The sequence below is a fragment of the Chrysochloris asiatica genome, unplaced genomic scaffold (genome assembly GCF_000296735.1).
Source record: "Chrysochloris asiatica unplaced genomic scaffold, ChrAsi1.0 scaffold00005, whole genome shotgun sequence".
NCBI lineage: Eukaryota > Metazoa > Chordata > Mammalia > Afrosoricida > Chrysochloridae > Chrysochloris > Chrysochloris asiatica.
The window spans coordinates 17,924,167-17,940,621 of record NW_006408523.1 but is presented as its reverse complement, the minus strand read 5'-3'; the positions used below and the strand labels follow the sequence as shown (position 1 = coordinate 17,940,621).

The 16,455-nt window shown below is 41.5% G+C and overlaps 1 protein-coding gene across 1 annotated transcript in view; it reads right to left on the bottom strand.

Moving 5' to 3' along the window:
• Positions 1-16,455, bottom strand: part of ABCC4 (ATP-binding cassette, sub-family C (CFTR/MRP), member 4) — a 357,151-nt gene that overhangs the window by 200,272 nt on the left and 140,424 nt on the right. The window contains exons 14-19 of the mRNA XM_006832001.1: positions 9,804-9,900; positions 6,454-6,663; positions 4,686-4,829; positions 4,104-4,141; positions 3,626-3,720; positions 1,591-1,737 (exon numbers count right to left, since the gene is read on the bottom strand). Of these exons, the coding sequence (XP_006832064.1) occupies positions 1,591-1,737; positions 3,626-3,720; positions 4,104-4,141; positions 4,686-4,829; positions 6,454-6,663; positions 9,804-9,900 (731 nt within the window). The remainder of the gene's footprint in view (positions 1-1,590; positions 1,738-3,625; positions 3,721-4,103; positions 4,142-4,685; positions 4,830-6,453; positions 6,664-9,803; positions 9,901-16,455) is intronic.

Here is a 16,455-nt window from a genome sequence, read left to right as displayed (position 1 = left end):
ATGCAAAGGCTTGTCCATTATCACCTGTAGAAACAGAAACACTCGGGGCCACACCACGGCCCAACTGGCCAAAGTGGAGATATATGGTGATGACTCACTCTTCACAGGGAGGTTCCTTCAGAGACATGACGACTCAAAGTACAACAGCATGGCCTGGAAACTTCCAGGAATGCGCATGGGCAGTAACTTACTATGGGAGCACCAGCTGGAAACTTCCAGATACACGCAACAGTAACTTACTGTGGGAGCACCAGCTGGCAGGTACCATGAAGTCCCTGATATGTAACCAAGTCTACTTTACACCCACAGCATCAAAGCTTGTATTCAAGCAGATAGTCACACTTTACCAGTGTTGTTCAGTTCTGAGGAGCCAGTTCCCACTCATCGTGACCCTGGATATATACAGGGGTTCTGAGGAGCGGCTGGTGAGTTTGAATCACCAACCTTGTGGTTCAAACTGAGCTTTGCCATCCAGTGCTTATCCCACAGCACCATGCTAGACTCCTTGACTTTACTAGTAATTGAGTATTCATTTTTCATCACCAAGCTACGTAAACCACTGCTGTCAGGGTATGCTCAAGATCTCTTTGGTTCCAGAAACGATGGGCTTTCCAAGGAAAGAAACAAACACACAGTCTGTTTCTTATCATTCAGTAAGGTTCCCTGATGAGCATGCGTCCTCTCTTAAGAATGCCACAACCTAACCAATTGGCATGGAGTCAGTTCTGTCTCGTGGTGAATTCGTGTTGTAGAGTTAAACTGCGGGTAGGGTTTTCACTGGCTGTGACAATTCACAGAGCTCTACGCCTTTCTTATGAGTGGATTAGAACCACCAACCGTTCAGTTAGTAGATAAGAGCTCAATCTTTTGTGTTCACTCAGGGACTCCTCCCAAATAAACGTCATCACAACGCTAATGGTTTCTGAGACTGTAGATCTTTACCGGAACAAACAGTCTCATCCTTCTCCCACAGAGCAGCTGTGGGTATGAACCATGGACCACGCAGTTAGCAGCCCATTGTCTATCTCCCAGCACCCCCGGGGCCTCCTTCAAGGACTCCTAGAACCATGTAAATACAGTCAATGTTTTAGCATTCAACTACATTTCAATCAGGACTCCTGGTGTGGCGCTGTGGGTTAATGCGCTGGGCTGCAAAGTTGGTTTGAACTACAAGGTTGGTGGCTCAAGCTCACCAGCTGTTCCTTTGAAACCCTATATAGGGTCGCTACGGGTTGGAACCGACTCGACAGCTCTTGACAACAACAACAAGAACACATTCCAATATGTTTACATTTAATGTAACGTATTTCATATGCCATACAACAAATGAGTTCCTAAATCATGCTGCAAACCGGACATTCATTTATTTATACACAACACGCCTACAGAAGAAGATTGCATGCCACCTATATTTAGATGTTATCTGGTAGGTAAGAGAAAAATTGTCAGTGACGCTTTTGTAGACAAGGAATCAATACACTATAATTATTTTCTCCCAAGTATCCCTACTAATTTCAAGTATTATAATGTATCATATACAAAAACATATTCACAAGACAGATTTACTGATAAACTTGTTGTCCGACTTACCTATTGGATTTCTATCAAAGAACAATACTGGAGCTTTCAAAATGGACTCGAACATGTTGTTGTGCAGATTTTGAGAAGAATTTACCAGGATGTAGAACACCAACAGAGATCTTGCTATGCCAAAAAGCACCGTGGCTACAGTTAAACCTGAAATAAAGAGACAGCCCTCAGGGAGATCCACAATGTCTTACAGGTCAGGCCGTTTGTAAAGACATTACTTAATTCATGCCATTCCATAAGGTATCTGTGGGTACCCTAACATTAAAATCATTCATTTTGACTCATTGAACGGAAGCTGGCATGGGGAATCAGGTAAAAACTGTAATTTGACCCTCTGTTGTTACTGTTGAGTCAGTTCTGAGTCATAGCCACCCTGCATTGAGTTTCCAAGGAGTGGCTGATGAGTTTGAACCGCCGACCTTGTGGTCTAGTACATTATCCCACAGCCCCACACCAGGACCCCTGGTTTCCTAAATCAATTACAATATCTACTGAAAAGTCAGAAATACAAAAGGCAATTGTATTTCTGACTGAATTGGTGTAAGTTCTCCTGTGTGGTCTCAGCAACAAGAATAAATGAAAAAAATAAATCTTACTATTTACAACATGTCCCATAACCTAACATTGTGCTAGGTTTTGATGCCAACATAAGATATTAACAGAATAAGAGAAATTATTTACCCTTATCAATGGCACTTTAAAGAATTTGAAAATATACTGAACTGCAGGTGAAAAACCTCTTAAGTAGTTGACTTGCACGATAATATAATAGCAAATATAATGAATTTAGATATATGGTAATTAGCCTACATAAGTAAAAGTAACTATTTTTCCATTACGACTTTTCATATCACTAGAGTATTTTTAAATGAACATATTTTAAATGACGTTTTAATTAGTAAGGCATAAATGAACACATAAAAATTAAAATAACTTTCCTAATATCTCTTTAATGCACAATGCTAAGGAGAATGGGGTTAGCTCCTGTAATAAATATTCCATTCCCTTCATCATTGTTATTTAAACTGTGAAAGCAGCCCAAACGCCTAAACTCCCTCAAAAGGCATTTTCCTTAGCCCACAATCCTACCTACATGAATATATAATAGAATCATTTTTCTTCTTCCTTCAGGTCTCACATGGTCGACCAATTCAGAAGGTAAACAGCTAATGGATTTAGATTTGTTAGCAACTGATCAACGAAATAAATACCAATTTTAAAGAGGAGTGGGTTCTTACAAAGATGACTCCCTCTCTCTTTGAGGAACACTTGTATAAGCATTTGCTGTGGAAACATTTCAACTTTTAAAAAGGATTTTCTTTTTAAAAGTACGGAACGCTACATATATTCTAAGCGTTAATATAAGAACAGAGGACTGTGATGATATTAGTCTGGCAAGCCAAATGTTATATTAATCGCACAGTTGGGAACGCGATAACATTGTGATCCCGAGGTAAGAAATGGAGGAATTCTCACTCGCAGACACAGGATTTGTCCCCGCTTAGCTTCTCTCTTAAGTAATTAGTGAAGCCCAGGAGATGAGCAGTACGGTGATAGGAACTTTACATACAGGGAGGGAGTAAGGCTTTCATTTTGGGTGCCTTGCTTTCAGAGGATTGCATCCAAGTCAAATAAAAGGCAGGGTTTATTCAGACAGAATTGGAACAATCTGAACCACAGGGTGGGGATCCGTTTCTAATCCCCTTGCCCATCCATATAATGATATAAGATTTAGCTAAAGCAACCTATTAGAATAGACAATAGCCACATATTTCCAGTGGCTGACTTTCTGAATGCTCAATCCTGGTTTAACTTTCAAAATCCAGTATAGAGCAAATTAAGAGTCTTCATTCAGCCTCTTTCTTCCAGTCGGTTTTTAAAATAATTATTCTAATTAATTCACAGAGTAAATGCGACTCAGACTCTTAATCTGTTAAGACATTACTGAATTACTCCTGGAAGCCCTAGTTACTCACAGAGGCTCATTGTAAGCACCTCAGACTCTTGCATAATAGACCAAATGATTAAACTTTACCTGAATAAATTCCTAAGTACCAGTTAAGATCTAGCGTCTCCGTTACATTTCCTTTTCCATTTACAGTGGCATTCAGTGCACTCTGTTCGTTTGCCCTACGGAACAGGGGGGTGGAAATATTAAGCTACAGATGGAGTTTAGATAAACACACGTACACAAATTAAATTAAATAATCTCAATTCGTGAAGAATATTTTATGCCGGAAATGATTCCCAACTCATTCCCACAGTTCACTGTGTGCACATACATTTTCCATGTGAATCATGATTTTCCATTTTCAAAATTATCTGGGAATACATGGCTGAGAATCAGACATGGGTCACACTCCACCACCAAGAACTTGAATTTTTTTTCGCAGGTAAACTAAGTTAGGGTTAGACAAGAAGGCGAAACAAGCCCAATCTCTCCCATAACACTGGAAGAGTGGAGAATCATAATGATTTTTTAGTACTTCCCATCAGACAAAAAAATAACTCACCAATAGGAAAGCCACCAATCCTGAAGAACATAGGAAACCTAGAGCAGAAAAAACAATCAGTCCCTGGCATCACAAACCAACTCAAAACTCTTAACCATTGAACACCTGAGCAAACAAGTCCAGAGAACTGAAATGGTCCTTCTGATTTAGGTCTGTGCCAACCACAACTCTTCATATAAGAACTCAACCCACCCACAGCCATCAGTCAATTCCTACAGGACAGAGTCCAACTGCTTCTTAGGGTTTCAAGACTGTAGCTCTTTATGGGGACAAACAGCTTCATCATTTTCCCATGGGTCTGAACAGCTGACCTTGTGGCTGGCAGTCCAATGCTTTTAGTCCACTGCACCAGGTGTCAGGTAAATAAATGTTATAGAATTGTTACATCTTGCATAGAGATACATTTTTCCCCCAGAAGTTCTTTGTAATATATGTGCAGTACCAGTAAAGTCTCACTTATTTAGTCCCCAACAGATGGAATTTTCCAAACTAGATTCAAGTACACTGCACAGTGCAGTAATAATAGCCTGAATATGGGTATTTGTAATTATCAGTCAAAAGACACAAACAACGTTCATTTACCAGAGAGGCAGCATTTAGCAGAATAAGTAAAATGATGATGGACCAGTGGGCACCAGCTGCAAAGTAATTCTTATAGGCCTTGAACCCAACTTTTCCTTCAGAGCGGCTCTCCTCCAATTGCGGTGTCGCCTGTGTGTTCTCAGTCTGTGGAGATAAAAAAAAAAAAAACCCAGTAAGAAACAAAAGGTAAAATAGTGTACAAAAAGTTTGCACAGGTTAACAAGGCATCCTGTTGGCAAAGCTGTGAGAAAACAAGTACACCTCACATGCCACTAACAGGAGTTCAAAATGTGGAGGAAGTGGCAGTAGCCAGCCAAACCACATGTGCGATTATCCTTGCATCCAGGTGTCCTATCTCTAGGAATATATTGGAAATAAAGAAATGTCATTTGCGTAAGTTGTTCACTGTGGCATGGTTTTGTCTGAAGTCCAGCATTGTGAGTTCCAACTCATGGCAAGTATAAATACAGAAGTTTGATCCAAAATAATACAAAAAATGATTTGTAACTAAAGTTACAAAATGCAACTCTAGATTACCTGTGTTACTCAACGATGGGAACATAAAATGCACAAGGAGCTCAAAATGTTAGCCAAATACAGTAACTGAGTTCAACCAGCGAGTCTGGGTAATGACCGTTCAGATGGTGAGAGATAACATAATTGGCTTCTGAGTGAGAGAGAGAGGTTTTCGAGAGTTTGGAATATGAGTGCTTACTCTGAATACTTAGCAGAATCATCCAGAATCCTTAGTTTGGGTAGTAGGGGTGTATGTGTGAGTGCATTTCTGAAGGACTTTTAGCAGCGCAAATAGTTAAGCACTCAGCTGCTAAGCATAAGGTTGGCAGTTCAAACCCACCCTGCAGGAGAAAAACCTGGCGATCTGTTTTTGTACCGATTACAGCCAAGAAAACCATATGGAGAAGTTCTGCTTTGTGGCATGGACTGTTTTATAGATTCACATGAGCTAAGGATGCACTTGGCACAATGCTAGCCACTGGGGATTCAAACATGAATAAGACATGGCTCATGATTTTAAGGGATAAGAAACGAAGGTAGGAACTAACTCTAAAGTTTCTATTGTGTGCCAGAAATTCTTGGTGCATTGCACATGTTATTGTCTATCACAAAACATTAGACAAGTGGGCAAAAGAATATTGTCAGTACCAAAACATTCCAACAAACAGGAAGAGCAGTGATTTCATGTGGGCTAAAGCAGACTGGACTCAATCGATAAAACCTGTGGTCTTCAAATTGATCCTGACTCATAGTGACCCTCTAGGACCAAGTAGAATGTCCTAGAGGGTTTCCAAGACTATAAATCTTTACAGAAGCTGACTGCCACATCTTTCTCCTGAGGAACAGCTGCAAGGTTTGAACTTGTGACCTTCTGGTTAGCAGCTGAGAGCTTAACTACTGTGCCACTACTAGGCAACTCCTTGGCTCAGTTGATAGAGTCTTCAAATTTTATCTCTGGCTACAGAAGGGAAGCCGTGGCGTGGGGAGGAGGGAGGCGGGAAGGTCACCAGAAGTAAACTGAAGAGGTCTCTAGAACTTGCAGATGCACGCTAACCATTGTCTCCAGGCAATCTGCACCCCACACCCAAATACTAACTCAAATAAGGTTTGCTCCTTTTCCTTCTGTTTGAATTCCATCAATCCCAGTGAGTTGGGGACAAGTGAAGATATCATCATGAGCAGATTGATCCATGAGGCCAAATACAAGTGAACAAAAAACCCAGCACATGTGCTAAGACACGATGGAACTCACAGTTTGACCTTCTTGAGCACCCTCTTTCAGTGATGGTCTTGAAGACTGTTGAGACCAAATCGAAGACTCCGAGAAGGTTCGATTCCTCAGTGTGGGAGTTCCGGGAACTGGAGAATGCTCAGTTTCTTCACTCTCCTTCTTTAAAAGGGAACCAAAATCTACCCCAGACTTCTGAAACTCCGTGTAAGTCCCCTTTTGTACCATTTCACCCTAAAATAAACAAATGGCATCTGCAAGTAGTATGTTTGCACTTGATAATACTACTCTAAGCTAACACTAATACAAATCAAGAAAAGCAAACTGATCTTAAAACTACTATTTTCTTAAGAAAATTATCCTTTGGTCTGAAATTCTGGTTTATTAATATAGTTAAATTCTGAGTTTTCTACTCTTGGACAAACTGCAGTAGGTGCTGTGGGATACAAAGGAAGTGTGTAATCACATGTTAAAAAGTGGAAGTCACTGGCATAAATGCCATGAGTATTTGTTGTGGTTGTTAGGTGCCGTCAAGTTGGTTCTGACTCACAGTGACCCTGTGTACAACCAAACAAAACACTGACCAGTTCCTGCTATGCAAATAAATTAAATAGGCCTGGGTATTGAAGGAAACAGTACAGGTGTTGGTGGGAGTGTTAGTGCACTCTTTGCAGACAACATGAAAATTGAGATAAACCTTGTGGAATATGCAGAACCCAAGAGCAAAAAGGAGCTCTGGTAGCGTAGTGGTTATGAATCGGGCTACGAACCACAAGGTCAGCAGTTCGAAACCACCAGTTGGTTCCACAGGAGAAGATGAGGCTTTCTGCTCCCATAAAGATTTACAGCCCCGGAAACCCTGTACAGGGTCGCTATGAGTCAGAACCGACTCCACGGCACTTAACAACAACAACAACAAGAGCAAAATGGGGAAGATGTGTCAGGACAGAAATGCAAGACTAACAAGGAGGTCGGCACAAGCATGTCTGCATAGGGAAGAGTCACTCACCTCACCTTTCTGCTGACCCTGTATTGTGTGCTCTCACTAGGTCAGGCCAGGTGGGAACTAGCCCTGAATATGGAATCCACGTGAGTCCTCCTCATGGTCTCTACTCCGAAACGAAACAGCCCTACAAACTCAGGAAGCTCCCAACTAAACAGTCAACATTCTACATGATGCTTCATCGCCATTTCCCCCTCCTTCAAAAATTATATCAAATAATAGACAAATACTATCAAGGTTTTCACCCATGAAGCATGACTCAGTTGACTTACTCCAACAGTGGCAGAGAAAAGATTAGGAAAAATTGCAGGATACAAAATAAATGAAAGTAGGGCAGTTCCGGATGAGGAGGTCAGGTGGAAAAGGTGGCCTACAACACTACCTGCCACCTCCTCTCCTCTTCTCCCTACCTCCACCCCCCTGAAAAGGTGGTCCACTGGGAAACAATCCAACGACACCTTTGAGCTCTAAGGAACAGTTTTGTAATTACTGCAGAATTAGAAAATTATTCATGAAACAACCTGTCTTATTCCACTCAAATGCCCTACTTAATAAAATTACCACTTTCCACTTTAGTATCTTTGTAGGACACACATGGAAACAACAATCTTGCTCAGAATCCAAGTACCAACCTCTGGAGAGGGGACTTGGGGGCAGCACCTCACTGTAGAGGGGGAAATCAGACAAACACATTAGGATGGCTGCAAACATATCCATAAGTGCTGGCATCTTCCTAAAATTGCATGATGTCCTCAAATTAAGCACTAAGGAGACACCAAGAATTCTAGAGCATAACTGGGTTATTCTACAGCCTGTTGGTTCTGAACTCAGTTCAGGTTTTACCACTCTAGTCTCAGCCCTCTACTTATGAGTCTTTCATGTTGGAGGACTCTGGGATCATTTCTGAAGGAGCAGGAAAGAGCAGACCACAGGATTACTTCTAAAGAGGCAAGGGAGCTGGCCTTTTTATACTCCTCCTGGGGATGAAATCCATTCATTGCACCTTTAGCGGACATGTTCCTCAGTGCGCCTTAAGAGTCACAGTAAACAGCAAGGAGGCACTTTAATTCAACAGCAATACAAGACTTATTGTAAGAATTCTGCTACCATGATCTATGCCATTTGTCACAGTAAAGTGAAATTTACCTCTTTGAAATGGCACATGCTCATCTCGTGAACAATAAGTAACATTCATAATTTGTTCATTCTATCATTGTACCAAGAGATTGAAAGAGGAGAATATTAAGCACTGGACTGTTAACTGAAAGGTCAGCTGTTCAAACTCACCAGCCACTCTTCGGAAACCCTATACAGGGTCTCAATGAGTCGTAATAGACTCACCATCACTTAACAACAAAGAAGTTTCCGATTGATGGGAGATCTGACCAAGGGAGGGCCTGCTGGGAAAACTGAGCTGCTGAGGTGCCAAGTAAAGGAGTGGTGCACAGAACCACCACCAACAAAAATGTGATCATGAGAAACACAAACGAGACTATTCCACAGCGCTAGACCATTCCAAAGCTTCCTCCCATCACACGTCTAGGTCTACTGCTCGGTGCCCAGCAGATTGCCCCAGCTCCACTGGTCTTGTTATTCCTCCAATATGCCAGGTTAGATTCTTCCTCAGGACCTGCCTTCCCACCCTCCACTGTGTGGGTTTCTCCAATGCTCCTCCTGCAAGTAACTGTATAGGCTGTGCCTTCATGTCACAAAGGTCCCCATGAGGTGTCACCTGCTCAGAGACGCCTTTCTGAGATCAACCCCACCTCACTGTCTCCTTCATCACATCCATTCCCACTGAGAATGAAAGTCCCATAATAGCACAGCCTTTGTCTTATTTCTCGCCATGCCTGCTACCTAACACAGGCTCTCCCATGTGTCAGGCATCCCAAAAGATGTCAAGGGAGTGACACTAAACACTTGGCTGTACCCGGACGGTGAGTGACAGCTATACAGCCATATTTCTGTTATTACTGAAAGATGCTCCTTAGGTAAACTGTATGTGATAAGTAAATGAATATGAATATGCATTAACAACTATAAATTCTAATTAATCAACTTTCACTTAGGTCACAGAAGAGAGAATCAAGTTCAAAAAACATAAATTCATTAACTTTAATCGTTTCTCTAGAAGAGTGACAATCGTATAACTTAGAGCAATTTCATGTACCGTAGGGTCCTGTGGTTTAGAATGCAAAGGTGACATTCCTACCAGCCCTTCCAGTCTGTCCTCAAAGACCAGCTCCAAAACAAAAGTAAAATTGAGGCAGAAGAGGAAACTGATCATGAAGCCCAAGCCCAAGAACCTGCCAGACAGACCTCCTCTTCAACACATCTCAACAAGTTCTGTAGACTTCGGGCAGTTACTTACATCTTTCAATATCAGAATCTGACTTGCAGCTTTTAGGTATTGCAACTGATGAGTCACTAAGATTGTGATCTTCTCGTGTAAGGTCTGACAAATACACCTGCAAATGTAAAGGCACAACCCCCAACAACACATTAATGCGGGCACTCCAACTGACAAGACACACATTCTGAAACCAAGACAACGCAGTAGCACAAAAACCTGCCGTCTAAATATAAATGCAAATTAAACACACATAGAAACACAACTTACAAACAAATGTAAACCAATGAAGTCTATTAAGTCCTCAAGTTCACAGGCAGCAAGGGTGAGTCTGGCTGTGCTTAAGGAATTGCAAGAGGAACCCCAGCAAAGGAGAGCTGTGAGCCCTACTTTTGTTTAACAATCATACATACATTTGATGCACCCCCCAAATTAAACCCTGAGATTCCAAAATGTGACATCTCAAATACTACTAATTATTTTATCTGTAGAGCAGGAATGGGGAACAGGGAGATGTAAAAATGTAAAATGAGCAATCATGTGTAGGTGATTTATGATGTGCATTTTAAGCCCCTCACCTCACCTCCTCACCAAAACCATAGATTCTAAGAAAATTCTGCCAAAGTGGATTTTCTAAACACTTCTTCCCAAATAATATTAGACATAAAACTAATATTTAAAAAAAAAACACACACACACAAAAATGTTGACATTAGCTTGATCAGACTTACAGCGACCCCATTTGTTACAAAACAGGATTTTCTTGGCTGTAATCATTATGGAAACAGATGGTAAGACCTTTCTTCTATAGTGCCACTGGGTACATTCACACCACCAACCTTTAGGCAACTACTGAAGTGCAGATCATTTGTGCTACCAAGGGCCTTCTACTGCTACACCACACGAAAACGACATGACCCCACTGACAACATGCCCATTCCAACTCAGTGCCATGGTAGGGCAGAATGGAACTGCTCCCCAGTGTATCCAAAGCTGTAATCTTTACATACGTCTATCAACAAGGAACTGCCAGAAATTCAATATGGAACCAGGGATATCATTACTGATGTCAGATCTTGACTGAAAGCAGAGACTACTAGTATTTTCTTGACTATGTAAAGGCATTTGATTGGGTGGATCATAATAAATTATGGAAAACATTGCCACGAATGGATATTTCAGAGTACTAAGTTGTGCTCACAGGGAACCTGTACATAGACCAAGAAGCAGCTGTTTAAACAAAACAAGGGGATACTGCATAGTTTAAAATCCAGCAAAGTGTGCATCAGAGTTGTATACCTTCTCCATACGTATTCAATCTGTATGCTGGGCAAATAATCCAAGAAGCTAGATTATATGAAGAAGAACATGGCATCAGGATTGGAGGGAAATGCATTAACAACCTGCGATATGCAGATGATAAACCTTGTCTTCAAAAAGCTAAGGGGACTTGAAGGACTTACTGATAAAAATCAAAAAATAGAGTATGTACTATAACTAATGTAATGAACACAAAAATCCTCACAGTTGATCCAATAAAAAAACATGATAGATGAAAGGAAAAAAGACTAGAGTTGCTAAGGGTTTCATTTTTCTTGGATTCACAGTCAACTCTCATGAAAGCAGCAGTCAAAAACCCAAACAATGCATTTCACTGGGCAAATCTGTTGCAAAAGACCTCTGTGAAGTATTGATTAAAAAGCAAAGATGTCACTTTGAATACCAAGGTGCACCTTACCCAAGTCATGGTATTTTTCAATCACCTCATATGCATGCAAAAGTTGCACAATGAATAAGGAAGACCAAAAAAGAATCAATGTCTTTGAATTATGACAAATGATAAAGAACATTGAATATACCAAGAACTACCATAGAAATAAGGAGCTCTGGTAGCGTAGTGGTTATGAATTAGATTGTTAATCTCACAGTCAGCAGTTGGAAACTACCAGCTGTTCCGTGGGAGAAAGATGAGGCTTTCTGCTCCCATAAAGATTTACAGCCTCGGAAACACTATGTAGGGATGCTGTGAGTCGAAACCAACTCCCCAGCACATAACAACAACAACCCTAAGAATGAACACATCTGTCTTAGAAGAAGTACAGTCAGAATGCTCTTTAGACATGAGGATATCGAGACTTTGTCTCATGTAACCTTGGACATGTTATCCGGAAGGCCTAGTTCTTGGAGAAGGCTACCGTACTTGGAAAGTAGAGGGTCTACTGTAAATCTGTACAGAGGCAGGCAACCTTATCTTTATCCTAAAGAGAAGCTGGTGGTTTTGAACTGCCAATCTTGCAGCTTGCAGCCAATACTTAACCCACTGTTCTATCAGGGCTTCCTAAAATAGTCTTTATAATGCCACCAGCTCCAGACAGTAAGTCTTCATTCATTAGGACTGAAAACTTCCAATTTTGAAAATAAAAAAAACAAAATCCAAATGTTTCAAATCAAGATAAAAACCATACAATATCTCAGAAGGTATGACAATTCTCTTAGCCAAGACCCACTTCAGTATTTAACTGTGAGTTTTTTTTATAGTAATACTCTCAATGTGCTCATAGGGACATAGTACCAAGCCCAACCCTAGAACCTCTTAGGTAGGCGAGACTCCCCTATTTGGTTGAAATCTTTAGCGAGTTACCCAAGAGTATGTGTTTTGGGATTAAATGTATACTATTAACAAGATTAATGATACTCATTATACTTGTCACTGTTACTAGGCCTATCAAATGTTAAATTACTTCTAATGGGATTTCTCAAAAAATAAACATGCTGCCCATAAAACATACTATGTATATTGTTGTTGTTGTTAAGTGCTGTCGAGTCAGTTCCGACTCATAGCGACCCTGTATAGGGTTTCCAAGGAGCAGCTGGTAGGTTTGAACTGCTGACCTTGTGGTTCACAGTCCATTGCAGTTCCTACAGTCCCACAGCAGCACAAAATATATTCTCAAGATAAACTTGAGCTCTTGCTTTAAGGCTTACAGCCTGACCACAGGCCACGTAACTCCTTCGGTGTGGCCTTGCTCCAAAGTTTCCCCTCATGAATCACTGAAGACTGGAGCCTACCAGAACGACAGCATGCTGAAGAAATCAGATGGTGCCAGGCTACTTAAAAAGGTAGTGTTTGGGGTCTTAAAATCAGTATCCATCTAAAGGAACTCTCAACGAGTCTACACGGAAATAAACCAACCAACCAAAGTGTAGTCTCAGAATTTTAAGTAAAATATTTGATCAGAAGGAGGGAACATATGAGAGTCTAAATTCTGGGGCACTTGTTGGAAGACTGCAATCTACAGCTGGAACCCTAACCCCAGTTTTAGTCTTTACATCAGTCAGATTCTATTTTCAGTTCTTTAAATTACTTCCTTCACTGTAATGCCTATTGGTCGCTAAACTTAACCATATAGTAAAGAAATGGTTTTCTTTGCAGTCAGGCATAGGTGTGAAAGAGTGTACTCTTAAAGAGGGTCTTAATGAAAGACCCTTATCAGACATTTCCTGTGCCTGCAGATGCCAGAAACATAGGCTATCTTACCATCTTGTGATATTCTGATGACTACCCTGAACCCCACTCCCTTCAGAGAGCTCATACTTCTGTAATCCCTGAAACTGTACGCCAATCCTAATGAAAGCCCCATTTGAAATATCCTTCCTGTCCAATCAAAATATTATAAACTAAGCTTCTTAATTTAACCTATAAAAATATATTTGTAGTTGTTCTGCCTCAGATTGCTTGGTTTTATTTCTTGGATTCCACCCCAAAACTCTACAGTTTAAACCAAAGCAAGCCTCTGTAAAATCTCTACTTTTACTTTAAATAGAGGTAGGCTGTCCTTCATTTAACACTAGAAAACTGTAATGGGACACTTCTACTTTGTCACATGGGGTTGCTATATTTAAGAGCTCTTAACCTTCTGCACATGATTTAAGAAAATAAAGGGAAAAAACTCTCAAGTTGATTCCAACTCGTTGTTGTTGTTGTAAGGTGCCATCAAGTTGGTTCCAACTCATAGCGACTTTATGCAAAACTGAATGAAACAGCACCTGATCCTGCAACAATCTCACACTCTTGCTACACTTGAGCCCACTGCTGCTGCCACTGTGCCAATCCATCTCATTGCGGGTCTCCCTCTTTTTTTCTGATTTTCCACTTTACCAAGTGTAATACGATGTTCGTCTCTAAGGAATTCTCCCTCCTGATATTATGTCCGGGTAATATTTTGGAAACCCTTTAGAGGGACTTTAAATCGTTACAAAAGCAAACACCCTCATCTTTCTTCCTCGGAGAAGCTGCTGCCGACCTTGTGGATTGCTGCCCTACACCAGTAACCCACAGGGTCACCAGGGCCCCGTATGGATAGGACCAGATCTCCTTAACATTTACAACATATAGTTGTAGAACTCACAGACCTTAATAACCTTGGGTATAGATTCATGTTTGAAGTAAACCGTTATAGTGGCAAACAGAAGTGTAATTCATTCACTTTTAATACAAAACACTTCACATTTCTAAGCTTCAACACAACCGCCATCATTCATAGCATATTGTTCAATCCAATTTTCTAAGTCGTTGAAAGCATTCTCCAGTTGCTGCTGAGTGGTTTCCTAAATTGCATTCGTGCTCCCTGTCCTAAGTTGCTCCAAAGAATGTGGTTCTGATTAGCAAACAACAATTTTAACAAGTTTGCTTCTATCAAGTGTATATCCAAAGTCATTAAACCTCAAAGGTGCACAAGGACTTTATAAATAACTCCTATGTTCAGAGAAAAACTTGGCAGAGCTTCTGTGACATCTGCTTAGCAAATAGAACGCCTTCCTCTCTCCTCCACAACAGCGCCACCACACATCAGTCTTTGAGTGAGGGAGGATTTGTGTTGACTCACACAGAATGGGTGGCAGAGTTCAGGGTGGGGACCTGGGGCAGTGGGAACAGAGAGGCTGAGCCACTCATGAAGTCACCAAGAGAGTGGGGAATCTCTGCTACAATCCTACGGCCCTATTACTCAACTCAGGCATTTCTCCGTGGAAGAGAAGAATCCATCACATCAGGAATCGGGAGGAGGAGGGGAAGGCAGATGAGATCAGAACTGGAGGTGATGTTAGTCAGCGGACACTGGTCTCTGCATTGAGATCTTCTGATGCTGTATCTTATCTATTGCATTCCGCAGACTCATGTGGTCAAGAAGCAGTAAGAAATCCTAATGAGTCACCTAGTGACTCAGGCTAAGTAGGTATTAGAGACCTTTCATCCCAGCCCTCGGATCTAGAACCCGAGTTCTACTGCCCTCACGGCAAGGGCTCTGCTGGAATCTCTTTACATTTTTGCTACTGAGGACCTACAGCAAACACACCCAAACCCCTGCTGTACAACCACCTAGCCTCTCTCCTACAGTGAGCTATCGCTGCATCGGCCTCCAGCTCAGGATGACCCCATGGACAATGCAACTGAATGGTTGGGTTTTCACTGGCTGGTTTTTCAAAGTACATTGCTGGTCTTTCTGGCTCAGTCTGGAAGCTCTGCTGATACCTGCTGAGCTTCATAGCAACAGGGATGGCAGCTGTGCATGAGGTACTGTGGGCGGGAATCGAGTCTGGGTCTCCTGTACGGAAGGGCAGAATCCACTGCTGACCCAACACTGCCTCTATAACTGTTCTCTCATGCACCCTGCTTGTGCTTATCACCACATTTATACTTCTCCTATTCCCTATACTGGATTCCTGGTGTGGCCCTGAGGGTTAATGTGCTGGACTGCAAGGTCACTTAATGTTGGTTCACGCTCACCAGCTGCTCCCTGGAAAACCTACACAGGGTCGGAATGAGTCAAACTGACTCGACGGCACATAACCACCACATTCCCTATACCAAACAGAACTCAGTCCTTTTCTCAGCCTCCATAAATCCTTCGCCGTCTACAGACCACTGTGGACAGGGCGCTTACTCAGCTGGATGTCTGTAGCTGTCCATTTCTACTTCCATTTATCAATTATCTTATATTGAAATCACCTTAAAAGCTTTGGGTATGCTGAGCTTTTCCCATACATTTGTCTTGGCAAATCTTATGAAGGGATGAATTCCTTAAGGGCAGGAATAAAATCCCAAGTTCCTTGTCTCCCTTTCTCTGCTCAATGTAGATCCTTCATCTCTCTGTGGCTTAGTAGCTTCCTTTGTAAATTACGGTGTTTCGTACAGTAACATCTGTAAGAGCCTCTACACCCATGCCAACAGGAGGACCTCAACACATGCTCACTGATGTGAACAAGGGGAACAAGAAGAAGATAACTGGGCAGGTAGATCAGAGTGCCATTCTAGAAAGAGCAAGCTCATGATGCTTCTGAAAGGACTCGCTGAGATGGCATAGGAAATGTCACACTGCACATGTGAAGATACAGCATGCTCAGAGAACATTCTAGAATTGCTCTGCCTCAGGGGCTAAGCAAAAGTCCCCCTCAAAAAATAAAAAAGAAAGAAAATAGAATTCCACAAATGCAAAATGAGCATCAGGAGTTAAGCTAGATTCTAGATACATAAGTTTGAAATGCAAGTTAAGCCTGCATTTGTGGGTGGTGAGTACGCATTCTAGTAAGAACACATGAACACACAAATTGCTGAAGCCATAGTCTGATGTGAAACAAACCATTCTTAAATGCTAGCCCTCACTACATATTTTCA